The sequence below is a fragment of the Molossus molossus genome, unplaced genomic scaffold, assembly GCF_014108415.1.
Source record: "Molossus molossus isolate mMolMol1 unplaced genomic scaffold, mMolMol1.p scaffold_m16_p_18, whole genome shotgun sequence".
Lineage (NCBI taxonomy): Eukaryota > Metazoa > Chordata > Mammalia > Chiroptera > Molossidae > Molossus > Molossus molossus.
Window position 1 is genome coordinate 59,185,753 of NW_023425353.1, and position 22,229 is coordinate 59,207,981.

At 39.3% G+C, this 22,229-nt stretch overlaps 1 protein-coding gene across 3 annotated transcripts in view; it reads right to left on the reverse strand.

The window, feature by feature from the left end:
- The window catches only part of ULK4 (unc-51 like kinase 4), a 320,737-nt gene that overhangs the window by 290,981 nt on the left and 7,527 nt on the right, over positions 1-22,229 (reverse strand). For all 3 annotated transcript variants that reach the window (XR_004960164.1, XM_036267041.1, XM_036267042.1), the window contains exons 3-14: positions 21,934-22,033; positions 19,971-20,110; positions 16,489-16,651; positions 13,790-13,891; positions 13,198-13,281; positions 12,289-12,364; positions 9,832-9,924; positions 7,740-7,858; positions 7,567-7,636; positions 6,150-6,246; positions 3,518-3,622; positions 258-318 (exon numbers count right to left, since the gene is read on the reverse strand). Coding sequence is in view for 2 of the 3 variants with exons in the window: in XM_036267041.1 (XP_036122934.1) it covers positions 258-318; positions 3,518-3,622; positions 6,150-6,246; positions 7,567-7,636; positions 7,740-7,858; positions 9,832-9,924; positions 12,289-12,364; positions 13,198-13,281; positions 13,790-13,891; positions 16,489-16,651; positions 19,971-20,110; positions 21,934-22,033 (1,210 nt within the window). In the remaining variant the exon portion in view is untranslated. The remainder of the gene's footprint in view (positions 1-257; positions 319-3,517; positions 3,623-6,149; positions 6,247-7,566; positions 7,637-7,739; positions 7,859-9,831; positions 9,925-12,288; positions 12,365-13,197; positions 13,282-13,789; positions 13,892-16,488; positions 16,652-19,970; positions 20,111-21,933; positions 22,034-22,229) is intronic.

The window sequence follows — 22,229 nt, forward strand, 5'->3', positions numbered from 1 at the left end:
TGAACAGGAAAACTCACCCAGCTTTACAGGAAATCTCCCACCCACAAGAGTACAGGGCAGCCCCGACTCAGCTGAGAGCAGTTAGAGGCTGGCACAAGCAGATTACAGGTTGTTTATGATTTACATGACACTGCCAAGAAAACAGCCAGTTGGCAAGAAAATAGAAATTTAACTATTCATGAATAAAATATTCCGTTTGCTATTAAATTTCTGTCTGTAAAGTGTCTGCATGTTCAATCAGCTCCTTATGATCTTACCTGAATGTGCTGGTAGATGCAACACTTTGGGATCAAATTTAATTGGTGGTTGTTTCATTATCTATGGTTAAAAACAAAAACAAAAACACCTTTTGAGACAGACATTGGCTCCTGATTTATCTCCTATATCAGATTATAAATCAATGAGACAAGAAAAGAATGCTGTAAAATTCGTCACCAATAAGAATTCAATGGTGCCCTTTCAGATTAAAATATACAAATATGGATGATAACTTATAAAAATAAAATAATTTTAATTGACAGTTGTAAGAAAATAAAGTTTCATAAAAGAGTTCCCTACCTTGGCTTATTTTTAAGCTAATTTAGCTCTAGGCTAGCAATTGGGCCGTTCAACAAGATATGTGTTGGATTCCTGCCAAAGTAAGGTACTACGCTAAGTGTCAAGGGAGACACCAAGATACAGAAGACATGATCCTGCTGTGAGAGAGTTGACACTCTGGTTGGTAAGACAAACATTGGTTAAACAAAAATAACACCTAAGGAACAATGTAAAACAGGCAGGACATAATTACAGACCAAACATTTCGCAAGAGAAATCTTTTTAAACATTAAGTAGAGAATGCAGCAAGCACTTTAGGCCAATGTGGTCAAGACGAGTTTATGGAAGAGGTAGAGGTGGACTGAGGTCTTAGGAATGGTTAGGACTTGATGGTTGAATTCAAGAAGACACCATTCCAGGAAGCTGTGAGCACCTGAATAGAAAAAAGTCTTTTTTTTTTTTGAGGAAAGCAAATATGTAATTAGATCATGAGCTTGGAATAGGTGGAGTCCTTCCTCTTGAGACTTTTAGTAAAAATTCAACCATAATTTATTTATATATCTAACTGGTCCAAAATCTATAGTACAATTTTAAGACCGCTGCTGGTAATATTCTTGCCAGAAATACATGATCTCATTCTCATCAAGAGAAGCCCTTAGACAAACCTAAATTGAGGGACAGTCTACAAAATACCTGATCACTTCAAAGTCAAGGTCATGAAAAACAAGCAAAGATTGAGAAATTACCCCAGGGCCACGAGAGACAAGGAGCGGCAGTCGGAGGGTAAGAGGACATGAAAGAAAAACGTGGATCCTGGGACAGAAAAGGGACACCCGGGCACAACTGCTCAAATGCCTATGTTCGGTTTAGTAACAGCACTGTGCTAATGTTAATTCCCTGGTTTTGCTAACTATCTATGGTCCTGTAGGGTGTTAATAGTTGGAAAAACTGGGTAAAAGGTATACAGAAACTCTAATCTTTTTTAACCTTTTCTATAAGTCTGAAATCAGTTCAAAATAAAAGCTTATAATAAAAAAAAAAATTAAGCTACTGATTAACATTTTCCAGAAACAATAAAATGTGGTTATAGGATGAAATAAAAAAAAGAGAGAGAATATGGTAAAAAAAAAAAAAAGATATAGATATACATATAGATATAGATATATAGATATAGATATATAGATATAGATATAGATATAGAGATATAGAGATGGATATATAGATATGGATATTTATGGATATGAATTTATAGATATGGATATATAGATATAGATATGGATATGGATATATATAGATATGGATATATAGAGATATAGATATCGATATGGATATATAGATATAGATATGAATATATATAGATATATATAGATAGAGATATAGAGATATAGATATAGATATATAATATATAGATATATAGATTTAGACAGAGACAGAGACATAGATATATAGAGTAGAGAGATACAGATACAGATAGAGATATATATAGATAGATAGATATAGACATAGACACAGATATATATATAGATATATATAGACATAGACATAGATATATAGATATAGATATATAGATATGGATATATAGAGATAGAGATAGAGATATATAAAGATAGAGATATAGAGAGATAGAGATATATAGATATAGATCTATAGAGATAGAGATATAGAGATATAGAGATAGAGATATAGAGATATAGAGATAGATATATAGAGATATATAGAGATAGAGATATATATAGATATAGATATATAGAGATAGAGAGATAGAGATATATAGAGATATATAGATATAGATATATCACAAATTGTTCTACAAGGTCTGCTGGGAAAATGCCCCATTACACATTAAATTCAGCATATTATACAGTTACTCTGCCAGATATCTAAACTCATAAAAAGCAGCAGCTACATTATGAAAAATAGCTGGGTAATCTATATTAAATGTTGTCTTTCCCATAAACAAACACACATCCAATAACTGATTTATTCTAAACTATAGCAAAGCAGTTCCCCAATGAGAGCAGAGGAAACTATCACAGATTAATACAGAAAAAGACACTTTAAAACGTTAAAATACAAAATAGATGGTGGCGGAATGTGTTGAGAATGGACAGCAATAGAAAACAAAGAGACTGCCCTAGCCAGTTTGGCTCAGCGATTAGAGCGTCGGCCTGAGGTCCAGAGAGACCTGGGTTCGGTTCCCGCTAAGGGCACGCATCTCGGCTGCAGTTTGTCCCCGGCCCTGGTTGGGTTGCGTGGGTGGCAGCCACTCGATGTGTCCCTTTCACGTCGATGTTTCTCTCTCTCTCTCTCTCTCTCTCTCTCTCTCTCTCCCCCCCCCTCCCTCCCTCCCTCCCTCCCACTCTACCTGAACAAAATAATGGAAAAATGTCCTCGGGTGAGGATAAAAAAAAAAAAAGAAAACAAAACAAAGAGACTGAGCAAGTGAACTTTTTAAGGAGAATCCTCATTCCCTAGTAAGAGTATCACATTCCAAAGGACACGGGGCAACAAAAGCACACTGGGGTGGAAGTGCATCGCAAACCATGAGTCCCCGAGCTCCCAGTGTCTGCCACGGTCCCCCGAGGCCCGAGGGCACAGTCTCTGTGTGGTCAGCCCCCCAGCCATGCCTGGTGAGTGGTGCTCACTGGCATCTGCCTTCGCAACACGTTCATCACCTGAACATCTGGAGTCACCCACATTAAGCTGCACTGAGAAACGAAGGTCAGGACTAGGGTCTGAGGTCTGCAAGCCACAGCCCGTCTCGGCCGCCGGGCTGGTGGAGCAGAGCTGGCGCAGAGGGAGAAACTCACCAGGCAGGAAGAGAGGGTTACAGGCAGGGTGGGAGTTAGTTAGACATGTAGACACGGGCATGAAAGAAACCAAAGCGGACAAGAGGAAAAGGAATGAAAATACCACCCAGATTTCGGTCCTCAGTGAAATCTAAAGCTCGGCCCTCAGTGGGTGGGCCGTCGTTCCGCACCTTTGGATTGTCAATAATTGGGGTGACGACGAGCTCTGAGTCAGTGTAGATGAGCTCTCTCATCTGGGATTCCAAGTCCTGCTGGCTCAGGTGCCCACTTGTAGACTGAAACAAGAAAAAAATTAGACTTTGCCTCTGTGGCTAACGAAGAGCTTGCAAAGACTGAACTAGTCAGATGCTGAGTAAGACATCACTGAAGGTCATGGATACCAATGGACCTCAGCTGCTATTCAAGACACTTTCACAGATGGTCTCATTTGATCTTCATAAAACTCCTAAGTTGTATGTCACTATTCCCATTTTAACAGGCGAACACCAAAAGTTCAGAGAAAGTGACCAAGCTGCTCGTGTCTGCCGGTGGGGAGGACTAGAAAACAGGTCTTCTGCAATCTGATGTTCTAAACTATGAAAAGGCGAATTAGTTTTATAATTACCAGCATGATTTTTAATCTTTCATGTACTGAACACTAATCAGTTTAATTCTGCTTTATGGAATATTCAATATAAAGTTAAAATTATAGCATAAAGAATGTCAGGCTAAATTGCTGAGCTGTTACCTAAGTGTTAGACACCTCTATCTTTATAAAACCTAGGTGAAGGAAAGTTGATATATAATCAAAATGAATCACAAACTGTTTGCCATCAGTTATTCCTTTGAGATGTTTCTTTGTTCTCTACTTAGAACCTTTTATTCCTAGTGCTATGCCTTAGTATGTCACATCAGACAAAAAAAAAAGAGGATTTATGCATTAAGAATTCCCACTGAAACACTGACCAGCAAACTGAATAAAACAGAAAACCAAATCAGTGAAATAAAAAATGAGGAAAATAAATTATCTAAAACTCAAGTAGGGCCATGGATAAAGAAACAGACTTAACAGTTAATAAAGTTTCTGGAAACCAAGATCACCCCTTTGCAACTTAGAAGACAAACATATTAAAAAATAATAGCAGCCCTGGCCAGTTTGGGTCAGTGGTTAGAGCATCGGCCCATGGACCAGAGAGTCCTAGGTTCGGTTCCCGCTAAGGGCACGTACCTCGGTTGTGGTTCATCCCCCGGCCCCAGTTAGGGTTGTGTGGGTGGCAACCAGTCGATGTGTCTCTCTCACAGCGATGTTTCTGTCTCTCTCTTCCTCCCTTTCTTCCTCCCTCTCTATCTGAAGATAAATGCAAAAATGTCCTCAGGTGAGTATGAAAAAATAATAATAAGTAAGGAGAAACTTTGTAAAAAAAAAAACTGTTTATTTTATTTTTTTTATCTTTATTATTTAAAGTATTACAGATGTTCCCCCCTTTTTATTCCCTGTTGAATGTTTAAGAACATGGACTTTCACCCGGCCAGTGTGGCTCAGTGGATTGAGCATCGTCCCATGGACTGAGAGATCCTGGTTTGATTCCCAGTCAGGGCACGTGCCCGGGTTGTGGGCTTGATCCCCAGTAGGGGGCGTGCAGGAGGCAGCCGATGGATGTTTCTTTCTCACATCCATGTGTCTCTCTCTAAAAATAAAATAAAAACATATTTTTTTTAAAAAAGAACATGGACTTTTAGAACATAATGAGACAAATATTGTATGATTCCACTTATATGAGATTACTAGGCAAATTCATAGAGACAGAAAGTAGAATAGTGGTTACCAGTGCTGGCCTAAGGGAGAATGGATAGTTAATTTTAGTGAGTAGAGTTTCAGTTTGGGATGATGAAAAATTTCTGGAGATAAATATTTAGTAGCGAAGGTTGCACAACAATGTGAATGTACTTAATGCCGCTGAACTGTACATTTAAAAAATGGTTAAAAGGGAAAATTTTATGTAATGCACATTTTACCATAATTTTTTTTATAAAACGCAGACAATAATAAGTCTTAGTGAAAATGTGTAAAACCTGGAACCCTCATAGACTGCTGGTGAGAATGTAAAATGGTACAGCTGCTTTGAAAAAACGGTTTGGCAATTCTTCAGAAAGTTAAACACAGAGCTACCATGTGATGCAGCCATTCCACTCATGCAGATATAAAGAAAAATTAAAACATACACCCACACAGACATGTATACCAACATTCACAGCAGCACTACTCATAATGGCCAGAGGTGGAAACAACCCAAATACCCATCTACTGATGAGTGGAAAAATAAAATGTGGTATATACAACAGAATATTATTTGACAATAAAAAAATATATATATATAGTATTGATACATGCTACAATTTGGATCAATCTTAAGAGTATTACGTTAAGTGAAAAAAGCCTGTCACAAAAGATCACACTGTAATATTTCATTTATATAACAGGTTCAAAATAGACAAACCTATAAAGACAGAAAGCAGATTAGAGGTTAAGAGGGGAGAGAAACTGAAGGAAAATAGTGACTGCTAATGGGTACAGACTTCCTTGTGGGGTAGGGAGAGTGTTCTGGAATTGACAGCTGATGGCTGCATAAGTGAATTTGCTAAGAGCCCCTGAATTATACACTTTAAATGGGTGAGTCACATGGTATGTCAAGTAGATCTCAATAAAGCTGTTGTAAAAAAAAAAAAACAACTACAAAGCAACTCTCTTAAGTGTGCTTACTAGAAAAACCAATGACAATCAAGGAAATGACTTCATTGTAAATTTTGTAATCAGGAACATACCTTGGTCAAAGGAGGAGCTTTCTGTGGTGAATTCTGAGTCACATCCTCACCGGGACCTAATCCCATGGCAGTGCTGGTTCTTGGAGTAGGACGAGAACTGAAATATACACACCAGTGAGCATTATTCAGACGTTACAAACCTTGTTCTCTGTTTACTATATTCTGAGAAAAATAAAAACACATCTCATGAAAAACAGCAGAATATAGTAATTCTATGTGATCTCATTATATATATATAAAAAAAAAAAAAACACCCAGATGGTATGGCTCAGTGGATTGAGCATCCCATGGACTGAGCGGTCCCAGTTCGATTTCAGGTCAGGGCACACGTTCGATCCCCAGTAGAGAGCGTGCAGGAGGCAACCAATTGATGTTTCTCACAGTGCTGTTTCTATCTCTCTCTAAAAAAAAATCAATAAGAACGTATTTAAAAAAATTTTTTTAACTAATTTTTGTTTACATGACACTATTATTTTTGTAACTGTTTTTTACACATTTTTGACCACTCACGAGTTAACTCGTGTTTTCCTGCCCAAACGCTGCAGAACGGCATGAATTAACTTGGGTTTGCACTTGCATTAGCTATTTCAGTTTTTGAAACTCAGGGTAACATAGGATTATTGTATTTGTGACTCTTTGCCCTGAGGGTCAAAGTTCGCAAAACAGCACATCGTTCTATATTCTTGAAGTAGCTAGGGAATGGATATCTGCTGGTTCAAATGAGTGCAGCTCAGACCCTAACGTGCCCCTTGCCCAAAAACGTGCGGTCCCTGGCGTCTGTCTTAGAGATTTCTATGCAGTACACAATATGTTAAAGTAATTTCCTGGCTACTTAGTGTTTCTTTTGTTTACAGCTTCTGTACTCTATTCAGTATTTTCTGTTTTTACTAGAAACCTTAAAACATTGACTTTATTATTATTTTAAATGTCTGCTGGTGTAAGCAGAATTAACATAAGATAGATCATATATTCTACAAAGGATGAGTAATAGTCACAACTTTATTTCAGAAAATGTACAGTATGAAAAATTATCTTAGAACCTACTAAGTAACAAATTCTATAAAACCTGCATCTACTTTTAATGATTCCTCCCACACTTATCAATACCACCACGCTCTCGCTGGGCCACTCCATTACCACGGGGTCTCTGATTGAGTTTTTCACATTTTAAGAAATTCACTCAGATCACCATGGTCTTCTTTAGTGAATTCCTTCAAATTCCCAAATATCATGATTCTCACCTCTGTTTCACTTCCTTCTCTGTTTATTCATCCATTAAACAAGCACTTATTTAGCTCACAAGATATGCCAGAGAGTACACAAAGTTTTTTAATTAAAAACCAGGACAACAGATGCTGTAAGATTTACTTTCATCTCCCGTCCACAGACCCCTCACTGCTCTCTGTCACTTACGTACCTCAGAAGGAACATAGACTCATTCAGGTGACCCCTCAGAGTATTCTTAGGCCGCAACTCAGTTGGATTTTCTGTGGCAGGAAAGGAGAACATTACCCATAAGGGAACAAAGTCTCACGAGCAGGGCACTTGCAGACAGACCTGAAGCAAGCGTGTACTCAACTGAAAGCCCACCTAGTCTCAAAGAGCGACTTAGCTGCTGGCCAATCCTCTCCCCTTTGGCTTGTCCACTCTGAGGGCTCCTCAAAAGCTCCTTGGCATCTCGTGACCCAGAACACTCCATCACCTTTCCGCTGTTCAACAGGAGAAAGTCAACACAATCAAACTTACTTTTGAGCTCCCTATATCGTTTTCTGTGTAGAACGAGAGTTTGGAAATGATAATGAAACTGCACGTGACATTCGGCAAAGCCATGCAGTTAGTAAGAAATATTTTCCCATGAGTAGAGAAAGTGAGCACTGCTGTGAGCAGGGCAAGGTACGAAGAAGACTACATGCCTTATCCCTGAAAAATAAATGGCAGCCGGCAGACTGGGGGAGTAAGCCAGAACTCGGAGTGCCAGTAAACCAGCAGTGTCTTTCCCTTTATTTTTCCCCTTCCAGCGCTGCCCAGCCTGGGTTCAAAGGCAGTGAGTACAGACAGAGCTCAAGAGAAGCCCTCTATTTCTGTTCCAAGGAGTAAGGAAGGATCCCTTGGGTCACAGCAAGGAAATCCCCTAGGTTTCTTTTTTTTTTCTTTTTCCACTTTGTCCTGCCCTGGCCTCCAGGGAACCCTGCAGCAGCTGGCTGGAAACAGCAGCATCTTCTGGCCAGTGCCTGAAACTCGGAGGGAGGGGCATCCTCTTCTCTAAGCAAAAAGCGATGATCCCAAGAACGTGAGGCAAATCCCTGTGGCTCTACTCTCTTGTTTAACCTCTCTCACTGTCCTCCTGCCACTTGAACACAAACATATCCAGCAAGACAAAAGCTACAATACACAGTGACAGTGGGGTTTATGGTGGGAATGCAAGGCTGGTTCAGTATTTGAAAACCAATATGAAAGAGTCCAGAATGAAAGCCTGAAGAAGAAAAACCACCTGACCATGTCAGCTAATACACAAAGGCATTTGAGGAAATTCAACATTCAAACTGAAAAGGAGCAGCTACGAAAACCTCCAGCTCATTGTTCTTACTGGGGAAAAGTATTTTCATCCTACAATCAGAAACCAGGCAAGAATGTTCACTTTCATTCCTCCCGATTCAGTATATACTGGGGAAAAAAGTCTGAGCAAGGGCAATAAGGCAGGAAAAAGAAATAAAAGGCACAGAGATTGAAAGGAAGATGACAAACTAAGGTCAGAGGTGTTCTGTGACTTGCTGACACGTGGACCAGAGCCCAGTTTTCTGTAGATCCTAATACAATGGTGAGAGCATATCTGAAACTCACTGGATTAGAGAAACTCAAGTTTGAGAAAGACTTTAAGTAGAATTCAGATTTCTCTATCCAATACATGGAATTTGCCAAGATTAAAATTAAGAATCACACAACCATTTATCACTGAATGAATCGGGGGGAAAAGTCAATTATCAGGACTTTACCACTATATTCAGCTACTTCTCACCTGTACTTTTCCAAATACCATCACTTTTGTAAGTGTTTTGGGCTAAGAAAATTTTTATAATAAAGTATATTAGTCAGGATGAGCTAGGTTATGCTGTGGTGACATACAAGCCCTCAAATGCCAGTGGCTCAGAATCATGTAACTTTTCATCTTACTCATGCACAGAGCCATGAAGTCTGGTGGGAAAGCTATGCTCATCATGGTCACTAAAGCCCCAGCCTGGCAGTAACTCCATTTCGACATTTTCTTCCCAATTAACTCACCAGGAAGAGAAGTGTGGCAAATCACACACTGGCTCTTAAAGTTTCTATCCAGAAATAACACATGTCACTTCTGCTCACATTTCATTAGCCAAGCAAGTCACATGACCACACCTACCTGAAAGGGGGAAATGAGATCCTACCATGTGCCTGCCAGGTGAAACCACTTATAGTTGGTAAACAGAACTAATAACTATCAGTGACTGAAGTTTAAACAACTGATCAGAAAATCAGCAAAATCAAAAACACAAAAAATGTCATCACTAGACTCCTTAAACAAATGCTTGATTTTTCTACCATGAAAGTACAGGAAGTCTTGTCATTGACGCTGCATTGTTAGAACAGTCAGAACAGGGTGTGAGTGTTTAATAACCATGCCCCACACACAAAGGTAAGCGTATCCTACCTGACACCGGCATCCTCGGGGCTGGAGTCCTGGTCTTGTCCAGTAAAAGCATCCTTCCAAAAGGAATGCTGCAGGAGGCCTGCCCAAGTGAGCCTTTGTGAAACACAAATGTCAATATTCTATGTCAACATGACTGACCATGGGAATCCCCAGGACATGTCCCAGTTATCTGAATCATATTTATACTTTATAAATGTCTCCATATAAATGTATCTCTTTCATTTTAGTACACAATTAACCTCTCTTAAACGGCAACAAATAATTCAGAAATACCCCAGAAGTCGTAAATGGTACAGAATGAAAGAACCGGACGACAAAGCATTAGAAATCATAGGCTTCATATTCCACAGAGCCTGATTAAAACATTTTGGTTCTCAAAACAGTCAACGAGAAAATCTATAACTATTTAAAATTTTAAAGTAAATAGATCACATATTATCAACCTATAATTCTGTCATCTTTCATGCCCCAAGAGAGGCTAGATTATTCTAGGTACCCTACCTGTTTTACACATTTCATATTTGAACTTTACACTTAGAACTTCATTCAGAAATAAACAAGAATATCAGCTTCATGACTATATACAGTCACACCTCTGTTTAGGTGTCAAAATATTATCTAGCTAGTTCATCACATTAAAATGACTTCCAGCTCTATCTAAAACCCACACTCTCTTTCAAAGCATTAAGTTTTACTACTAATACATTATTATATCTCTGGGTATACTCATCACACTCAGAAAGGTCAAGTGTGACTAAAATTTAAAAACAAAAAAAGAAAATTTATATTTGATTAATTTAACCATTCAAAATTTCCATATTGAAGTGAAAACTACTTTGATAAAAATTAAAACACTAATGATACAGAGAAAGAGTTTACAACCATACATACAAGGGCTCTTAAAATATACTAATGGAGAAATAAAACTGCCAATAAAATGGTATTTTCTTTTCATCCATCAGATTGGAAAAAATATACAAGATCAACCAAGCCCACAGTAGATAACAGTGGTGGGAAAAGAGCTTCCTAACGTTGCTGGAAGTGCAAACCATTTAGCACATGTTCCCAGAACGCGGCAAATAGGTCACATTTTTAATGCTCTTAGCCTTTGGCCAGCAACCCCACTTTGGGAAATGTATCCAAAAGAGATAACTGTCCAAGTGAATAACGAAAACACTCAAAAGGCTCTGTACTGTAGCAGTGTGCATTTTATTCTAAATTGAGACCATTTTTACTGCTATTACAGGTTATCAGTAATTACATGCTGCAGCCATTCAAAAAGACTAAGCAGACAGGGAGAAGAAAGTAGGCTATGGGGTGGTCCCATTTATGCAAAAAAGCATATAATACAAAGATATAAACAGGTGGAAAAGTAGATATATCATCCTCAATAAAGTATATTTACAGCCTATCAAAGATGTCTGGAAAATTAGCCACCAAAATAACACTAACCCTAAAAGCATTTATTCTATGACAAGCATAGGAGGTTTGCCCTACAGCTTATACAAGAACCAGAATTTCCTTCCGTAAGTTCTCTTATATTTAAAGAAGATAGAGAATGGATTATTTTATATGCTATACTATGTTCCTCATTTTACACCCTAAAGCAGAAACCCAAATACTTGCTAACACCCCCACCCCTAACTCCACTTCCCCCAGTTACCTAGTGGCAGAACCAGAACTATAAACCAACTGCTCTGGACTCCCAGGCCAGGAGGAACCCCGTCCCCCCCGCCCCCCCATCCCCTGCAAATCTCCTCCCCTTCCCCACACCACAACACAGAAAATTCACGCTGTGCCTATTATCACTTGATATCTCCATTATGACAAGAGTATAACAAAAATATATCACGTGAAAACAACACTCAGTGTTATTACATTAACCATTTTTGACAGTATCATCCCTAGTTCAATAGTCTAAGACAGTTTTAGCCTGTAATCTATAATGGAAAGAACTACAGTGCTGAGATTCAGGAGTTAAGGAAAATTCATCAAGCTTATAGGCAACTAATGAATACATTAAAAGAAAAAAATGAGCCCTGGCTGGTTTGGCTCAGTGGTTAGAGCGTCGATCTTCAGACCAGAGAGTCCCGGGTTCGGTTCCCATTAAGGACATGTACCTCGGTTGCATTTGTCCCTGCCCCAGCTGGGGTCATGTGGGTGGCAACCACTGCACAACAATGTTTCTCTCTCTCTCTCTTCCCTCCTCACTTCCTCCCACTCTATCTGAAGATAGATGCAAAAATGTCCTCAGGTGAAGAGAGAAAGAAAAAATACTTAAAATTCCTCATGATTAAAAACACTTGCAAATAGAAAACACTCAATGTAAACCCAGATTTCCTTTTAAAAAAAGTAAATCGAGCACCTCGTTGTATATTAAGGACAGTACTATTTCAGAAGTACATGAAAGAAAAAGATCCCACTATGTGTTCATATTAAAATATCATCTATACAGACCTTTTCTGAGGATCCTTTTGAAGTAAACCATCCAGCAAATTCACAAAATCTGAAGAAGCCTTAGGAAGAGAAGAATCTGCACACAAATTCATTCCCAAAAAGGAAAAATAGCGATAAGGAGATGAATATGTCCCCTACATCAACATTTAAAGTCACAGTTATTTTAAGTACATAAATTATTTTAAAGAGAACACTGACTCTATTAATAATAATTAAGCTTCCATTTAAATAAGGGGGAGAGAGGCTAAAAAATTTTTTAAACATTTTTTCCAAGACTACGAAAAGCTAAATTTAGACTAACCTCTAAAATTACTGAATAATCCCAGTAAGGAGTATCAGCCTGACAAACTCATACCCTTGTCTTCAACTATTAATTATACCTCATTTTCTCAGGCATTATTAACTTCACCAATTTTACTTTATAGTATACTGGGATGAGAATACTTGCACTACCTCTTTTCTTTATAGCAGGAAAATAATAAGCAACATATTATGACATTGTCCAATTTTCTTAATCTCCAAATTTTGCCTTTTTAAATTAAACAGATATATACCATGGTCAAATTATCAGAAACTTTTTTTTTTTAAAGTAGCCATAATACCCTGGCCGGTTTTGCTCAGTGGTTAGAGCATCAGCCCGCGCACCAGGGAGTCCTGGGTTCGGTTCCTGCTAAGGGCACGTACCTGGAATGCGGTTTGTCCCCACCCCCGGTTGGGGTCATGTGGGTGGTAACCAGTTGATGTGTCTCTCTCACATCGATGTTTCTCTCCCTCTCTCTCTACCTCCCTCTTTCCCTCCTGCTCTATCTGAAGATAAATGCAAAAATGTCCTCAGGTGAGGATAAAAAAAAAGTGCGCCTGTTGTCAGTGTAAAGTGTAAATGAACTGCATTTATAATAAAAATCCTACCTTTTGGAATAGGTGGCAGAGGATCTTTATAAACAATCTTTTCAAGTAATTCTGAAACATTTTCTGAGAAGAATGGAGGTTTTCCTGAAATTACATGAAAACTTGTCAATTAAACAAGTTTGGCATCACAATTTACAAATGTAACTATAGCAATTACTAATTATTGAATGTCTAGTATATACCAGGCACACTGTCTAGTATTTTTATTTTTATAGTTCAAAATCTGTCATCCTAACCAATATACAAATTCACAAATGGACCACTACTTTGATGCAAGGTTTGCATGGGCTACTGGACACGTGTGAATCATTCAGTCACAGGTACCTTTACAAGAATTTCTACTAATAAGTGCAGCTTTTTAATAGTTAGGCACATTTCAGCATTCCAGATGATTATCATAAAAAATACCTACATGTCAAAAAGGTCCTAGGAATCTGCATACACCCAGACACCAAGCAATCCTGCCACAGTATAGTTAAAAATGTAGAAAAACCAGCTTTTTCACATCTCATAGGTTAAATGTTTGCAAACTACAGATTTAACCTTTGTGTCTGTCCAGCTCTGACTTTAAAATGAACCAGAAAGCTGTCACCTGAAAACATTTCGTAGAGCAGACAGCCCAGAGACCAGAGGTCGCTGGCAACGGAGAAGTCGGCCCCCTTCATGATTTCCGGTGCTGTGTATGTAAGCGATCCTAAAGAGAAGTACAAAGAACGACTTTGTCAGGCACGTGTACTGAGTATTGTTCCACACAAACCCGCGTGGGAGAGCCCTGAGGAGGTAAAACCATGGAAGGAGAGTATACACGTGAATAGAACTTCACGTGCATTTCACAGTTTTTCAATGTTTTCTCATTTTAAGGTTCCGTTGTACAAGGATATGTAAAAATATAAAACGATTTCAAAACTCCAGCTAAATCAGAGGTGTGGCACATGTAGGTATATTTATTTTTTTTAAATTAACAACTTAAATAGTCAAGAAAAGAACCTTTGGCGATGATCTCTTGAATAAGACGTGTTCGGTTAGGCAGTAAGCCCCTGGCTTACCAGCAAAGGCCTACTTATCGAACTCCAGGGCAGCACAGGGCAGCCGAGGGGCTCTGATGCTCAGACACTCAGAGACCCAGGTTGACAGAGGCCCCGTCCCACAGACGTTTCCTCAGTCATCAAGGCCGGGACAGCACACAGCACTGCACACTGGCTCTGCAAAGTGCCCCCCACAGTGACTCACCCCTTCCTCTCCCACGGCCTTCGCCTTGGCCACAACGCAAGCGCAGTCCCACTGTGTAGCCAGGAGAACAGAACAGCCAGTGACCACCACTAACGTGCACCCCGTATACTTTATACAACCTTTACTATGACATGGCAACTCCAAATCCTAGACCTAGGAAGTTCCCTTATTTACTGATAAGGGAAACTGAGTCACAAGCTGGGCAGGTTCAGAGCACCGGCCACAGCCAGGGTCCTCATCTCTCCCTGGGGCATAGTCTTCCCGCTCCACTCGAAAGCCTCTGATCTTCTTTGGGATGAATAACTCGGAAAACAAAACTCTGAGCCAACTGTATCTCCAGGGCCCCTGACAGCCACATCAGCAGCGTCAAGGTCTCCAAGGTGACACTGCTATCACATTTCACAGCCACACTCACTGATTCAACAAACACTAGCAGAGGCCTATGTCTGCACATTGCAGATGCTGAGGAAACACGGGCGATAACACCCTAGGATGCCCAGGCACCCTGACCAACACTTAACAGGCACTTAATGTAGTATGTGTTGAATGTGAGTGTCTGTCTTCTCCAACTAGAAATGTAAGTTCAGTGAGGTCAGGGATGCTTCTTTAATTTTTTTTCTTTTTTTTAAATTTTATTTTCATCAGACAGAGTGGAAGGAAGGGAGGGAGTGAGAGAAAGAGAGAAACATCAGTGTGAGAGAGACACACCGACTGGTTACCTCCCACATGACCTGACCAGGGCCAGGGACAAACTGCAACCAAGGTAAGTATGTGCCCTTGACCGGAATCAAACCCACGACTCATTGGTCCATGGGCCGACGCTCTAACCACTGAGAAAACCAACCAGGGCATAATTAAATGTATTAGGGTGACATTGGTGAATAAGATTATATAAGTTTCAAGTGTGCGAGTCTATGAAACCTCATCTGTATACTGACTGCATTGTGTGCTTACCACTCAAAGTCAAGCCTGAGGTCAGATTTCTGCCTGTTTGTTCAAATCCATATAGTCCCAGTATCTAAAACATGCCTAAATGTTTGTTGAAAGAATAAGTATTGAATTAACTGAGTGTCACTGCTAGAAACTCTGACTTATTTCTCCACAATACATCCCTCTTCCCCTTACTAAAGGGGAATATTTCAAATATGCATTTCTGAAATATATCACCTTCTTTGTTTTCTATAAGAAAATCAGAAATAATCATTTAAAACTCAACACTCTACTAACATAGTCCGCAATATTCATCTTCACAGAATGCCAGTCATCCTATGGAATGATATTTGGGGATCTTAAAAGCCTTCTTCTTGGGCCTGAAATTTTATCACATACAAGACGGGCTCTGAAAGTGAAATTTCCTTTGGTTATATTTATGGGGCCTACATTGAATGCTGCTCCCCATCCCTTTCCCTCATCCCTCCCATCCTAGGCCATGTAACTATCAAGCCATATAAGGATGCCACCCTCTCTCACAGGGCCCTTCCCTTCCTGGTGAGTATACCAGAGCTTCAGTGGCCCAAAGTGCCAGGTACCTGCACAGGGACCTTGAGGAGGTAAGCTCTTTACTACTTCTCTCAAAAGTTCTGGTATAAGAAATAGCACTTCACACTCTCTCCTCAAGTACAGCTAACACCCCAGGCCCCAGCTCACTGTCAAAACCACCTCTCAAGAGTGCACCCCTAAAAATCTTCCTTAATTGCATGTATCAGCCACTCAACAATGTTGAACAAATAACTACTGAGCCACGAGCATGTGCCAGGCACTGTTCTAAGTGCTGACAATATGGCGAGAAGGGAGACCCCTGCTTATGTTCAAATGTGTGGTCGGTACCATAGAAAGCTAAGGATGAGATGCAGGCTGCCAGGGGCTCCCCATGCCCTCCACAGTATTAGAGCCACATGGAAAACTTTAGGCCGTTGGCAAAGCGATCCCCATATCCAGACTTCTCCTGGTCATTATTATTTTCCATACGTTATCTGTCTAGCAAAATAAAAGGTCAACATTACCCCCCAATATGATTTAGGCAGCCCACAACTAGTTAGGATCTTAAAACTCCCCACATACCTTTGACTCTACTTTTCATGTTTTTCTTCAGTATGTTTTCCCCACTCTCCCCTCCTTCTTCTTCGGTTGCCATCAAAGTAAAGAACTCTTCCAAGTTTTCACCTTCCACTTTTGCCAGGCAGAAATTACTAAACTTCAATGTGCCGGGCCCTTCCAAGAGTATCTATACAGATTACAAAATACATGTTCAAAACCCAGTTCAATTTACACTTCCCTCAGCACCTCTTATAAACTCTGAGGTTCGCTGAGCACTGGCTTTCTAGCTTCATCACAACTCAGAAAATTAGATCCTTATTGATATATTTTTAAAGCTAAAGAAAATAAACCCAACATTTTAATAATAGAATCAAACATTAAATTATCCATTCTCAAATGTATATAACGAATATGTCATATAACCACAGAGGAAAACCTCAGCTTTTAAGAACAATGGATATGGAACAAACTATACTCTCTATTCTCAGTGACAGCTGAAGAAGGATTTGAAAACCTACCTGCCAGAGGTGTTATTTATATATTGTATGGTTAAGATAAGGTTTGGAAGTCAGAGATCTAAATTTGAGCTGTAGGCCCACCACAACCAGGCCATCTGACCTGAAGAATTTACTTAACCTTTCTAAATCTCACTCTCTTCACCTATAAAATAAAAAAATTACACTGACCTCTGCAGCTGTGGTAAGGAATAGCTGAGGTCATACATGCAAAGGGCTTTGAATAGTGACTGGCATGAGCTAAATACTCGAGTCTGCTAACATAATTTGTGATAAGTTATCCGTTGATTGTTTAAACCATGCCAGGAAGCAGTGTTCTATTACTTCTCATTTTTTACTCTAGAATCATTAAAAATATTAATGGGAAGTTGCAATGAGTCAGCAGGATTTTTGTTTTTAAAAGCAATTTAAAGTTTGCCCTTGACTTCTAATCACAAACACTAAGGATGTCTGTTAAAAGTCTAGTGATGTTTTTGTTGTATTTTTCATTAATCCTCACCCAAGGCTATTCTTCTGTTGATTTTTAGATAGAGTGAAAGAGAGGGAGTGGGGAAGAGGACGGGGGCATCAATGTGAGAAAGATATATGGATTGGATGCCTCCTCCATGACCCCGATCAGGGCCAGGGATCAAACCTGCAACCCAGGTACATGCCCTTTCTGGGAATCTAACCCGTGACCCTTCAGTCCATGACCTACACTCTAACCACTGAGCCAAACTGGCCAGGGACAAGTCAACAGTGACTTATACATGTTTTTGAGCACCAGAATCCCCTAGAAAACTTAAGAAAAACTACTAGTCCTGCCTTGGCCGGTGTAGCTCAGTTGCTTGAGCATTGTCCATGCACCAAGGTTGCAGGTTCGAAACCCAGTCAGGATACATGCCCGGATTGTGGGCTCAATCCCTGGCAGGGGATGTACAGGAGGCAGCCAACTGATGTTATGCTCACATCCATGTTTCTCTCCCTCTCTCAATCCCTTACTTTCTCTCTAAAAATCAATAAAAAAAAATTTTAATTAAAAACAAACCCTGACCAGTTTGGCACAGCCATTAGAGTGTCGGACTGAGGACCGCAGGGTCGAGGGTTCAATTCTGGTCAGGGGCACGTACCTGGGTTACAGGTTCAATCCCCAGCCCTGATCAAGGTAGTTCAGGAGGCAACCAATTGATGTTTCTCTTGCTCTCTCCCTCCTACTCTCTCTAAAAATCAATGGAAAAATATCCTCGGGTGAGAATTAACCAAAACCAAAACAAAAAACCTACTGGTCCCTACCTCAGCATTTCTGATTCAACAGGTCTGGGGTGGGTCCAAGAACCTGCATGTCCAATGAGTCCCATTAAAGCTTCTGGTCCAGGGAACATACTTTGAGAACCAGTGAGAGGGGTCAGCAAATTTTTTTTAAGTTAGTAAACCTTTCAAACTTTGCAAGCCATAAGGTCTTTGTCCCGATCACTCAACTCTGCAGCCACCAGCAATACATAAATAAAAGAGTGTGGCTGTGTTCCCATTAAACTTCATTTACATAAACAGACATCCTGCCCGAACTCCCCTAACCCCTGTTCTAGAATAAGTTGCATTACAAATCAGCCTGCGTTTCCTAGATTATAAACACCTCATTAAACAACTCCCACACAGGGGTTGGCACCCCCAGCCTCTGAGCCGAATCCCAGCCAGTCTCTGTTTCTGTACAGGCATGAGCTAAGAGTGGTTTTTACGTTTCTAAATGATTGAAAAGAACTGCAGTAAGATATTTATTGACATGTGGAAATTATATAAAATTCATATTTCAACATCCATGAATAAAGTTTTATTGAAACAACCACGCTGTGCATTTACATACTGCCTCTGGCTGCTTTCAGGCCTATAACCACAACTAAGCAGCTGTAGACTTAAGTAAGTGCATGACTATTTCAAACAAGAACTTTTAGTCATTATGAGGAGTTTTTATAGAGTTGTTTTAGGTTTAATTATGTTCTTATAATAATGTTTAACAAGGAAACAGTCAAGTTTTCATTTCATTGTGTACACATTAACAAAGGAAAAGTAGCAACTCAGGCCTGGCCAGTTTGGCTCAGCAATTAGAGCGTCAGCCCAAGGAACGAAGGGTCTGGGTTTGATTCCTGTTCAAGGGCACGTACCTGGGTTGCAGGTTTAATCCCTGGCCCCAGTCAGGGCCAAGCAGGAGGCAACCAATCAATGTGTCTCTCTCACACTGATGTTTCTCTCTCTCTCTGTCCCTCCCCCTTTCCCTCCCTTCCACTCTATCTAAAAAAAAAAAAAAAAAAAATCAATGGAAAAATATCCTCAGGTGAGGATAAAAAAAAAAAAGTAGCAACTCAGACCAGTAATAAATACAATTCCTAAGAGTAAGTACTTGAAAAGATAAAAATTGATGCTACTGAGAGCACACTATGTACACCAGAAAGTGTCCTACAAGCTTCTCCTAAATATCCTATGCAATCCTTACACTCACCCAGGGATCCCTATCTCCATATCAGAGACACGAAAGGAAGGCAGAGAGACAGAACGGGTACTTGTCCAGGGAACACAGCTCCTAAATGTCAGTGTCAGCTGTGACTAAGAAACTAAGCAGGTTTCACAACAACTACACTGAACACTTTTATTGTTGGATCATTACTTTAACCAAAAAAGAAAATAATTGATCTATAACGTCAGGAATCATATATATATAGCCAAAAATGCTATTATCAAACTCAAATAGTGGCTCATAATTGTGTCCTATAAGAATAAAGGGTCTCATGTTGTAGAGCTGTTGACCTCATCATTCGCCATACACTTCACCAGCAATAAGAATTACTCTAGAGCACCGAAATGAGGGGAAACTGCATTCCAGAAGGACTTCAATAGGTAGCTAAAGTGTAGTTCCTTTTTATTTAAAAAAATGTTAACTTAAAATTTCAAGATGTTCTATACCTAAAATAGACCTTTGAGAAAGCATTGTAAATTAAGACACAAGCAGTTAGGAATTACCTTCCCAGGAGAAATGTCACAAAAGAGAATGCCAAGTTGATGAAGATGATGTAATCCAGTAATCAGGTCAATCCCAAATTCTCTCACAACATCTTCTGGGAGGTTTTCATCTTGAGCTATAACCATTTCTAAGGAACCACCTGCAAGTTGATTAAAATCACGCATTTGAACCTCTCAGCATTACACAGGGGCTCTAAGCAGGTTCCCTGCTGGGAGATACTGAACATGAAAAAATGATCAAATCAGTGCCCCTGGTCAGCCTAGCAGGGGAAACACACCTCAAATGAGCACAGTGGACAAGCGCCCTCTCAGAACCCTGTGTCCACACTTAGGGGCCAGCCAGGGTGACCAGCTGCTCAATTTGGAGGACTGGTAAGTAAATGGGTGGGATGAAGGAAGAATCACTCTGGTGCTGTGACAGCTCCCTCAGGATATGAACAGCTGCAAAATTCTGTGGGAAATGCTAACCTAGACAGTGCATTTAAATCACATTACGCAAAGTATAGTCACATTTACTCCAGTGCAGTTAGGTCACATGTTGCAAAGTACTGCCTAGCAAAAAAGACGGTGCCTTTCCTTATCTGTTAGAAAATTACACCCTTAGTGCACATCACTGATGAATTAAATAATGGGCCAAAGGCAGACAAGGGTGGAATTCTATTTCTATACCCTTCCAAGGTTCCAGTCACATCTCTACCATCTAAGTACCAGAAACAAACTTTTTTTTTAGGGTCAAGATTAAAACAAGAGCCTAACTGGTGTGGCTTGGTGGATTGAGCATTGGCCCACGCACCAAGAGGTCACCGGTTCCATTCCTGGTCAGGGCACATGCCCAGATTACAGGATCGACCCCCAGTAGGGGGCGTACAGGAGGCAGACAATTTATGTTTCTATCTCTCCCTTTCCCTCTCTCTAAAAAAATCCATTAAAATCATTAAAAAAAAAAAAAAAAAAAAAGATTAAGACAAGAGCCAGGTTCAGAGGAAGTGAAATTTTAGCCAGTATCTGAAAGTTCAATCAGAATTACTATGACAAAGGAGGGAGGTATTTTGAGTTTATTTTATCTTGTTGGGTGAAAAACCACTGCAAACACAGCATAAATTATAAGTTGGGTTGTTACACTGGTCAGGGGTCAGAAACAGCAGCTGAAGCAAAGAAGTAATATAGAGAAAGGCCCCTGATGACCTCAAAAGTGTGTACTTCTATGCAAGTCACTAGACCATAGTACCCTACTAATTCAGAAAATGAAATGAAAAAATTATTCTATGATTCAGTTTTCTAAATTCTAAGTGCCAATAGGTAAGACTCATAAAGCTAGAAATAATTACAGTGTACCTTAATATTTAGTGATTCTCTATTTTACTCAATGTATAAACAGAAATATACTAACCATGGTACTTGTTACATTTATTCCCTAAAGACACTGAAACTAAAAGCTCAGATAATTACTACACAATTAGTCACCTTTCTCCCTGTGTAGTCCTAGAACTATGTCAAGCAAGAGCTATTACATGTTATCTCTAATTATTCCTAGGTGGTGGTGTTTGTTGATTCATCTTTGTACTTTTCCACACAGCTTAAGTTTTTTTAAAGAGCAAGTATTCTGTTTATAAAAAAAACACTTTATAAAGTAATAAGCTAATTAACAGCTAGTTAATCTAAAATACTATATTTTTATTAAATGGAAAAATTGTTTGGTAAATTAATAATCTCTAAAAAATATTTCTAAATTTTCCATGTAAGTGGTTTGGTATTTATACCAAAGTAAAGTTTACCCCAAATTGAATTTTACATAAATTTTCCTCTTATCAAACATCTTAGCTCTTTACCCTTCCCTAATATCCATCGAACAATAGATTTTCAAGTTAACATAGGCAACAGTGTCAACACATATTTGCAAAAGAAGAAGAAAATAACAAAACCTATATCCTATGTTTTTACAAAACCACATAATGTGGCTTACCTGTACAGAGTTCCACTACTAGCCAGAGATGATTGCTGGTTTCATACCACTCATGAAAGGTTACAATATTCTGGTGTTTAATTTCATGGGTGAGACGGACCTACAGAAACACACAACATTCACACTAAAAAAAAAAAGTTCTTAAAACACTTGCATCTATTAAAAAACACTTAAATACACAATTGGAAAATGGATAAGAAAATACTGGGTTTCACTTTGTGCAATTCTTTATGGACATCAAAATGATAGTTATGAACACTGGTCTCATGGAAAAATGCCAATTTAGCATACAATCT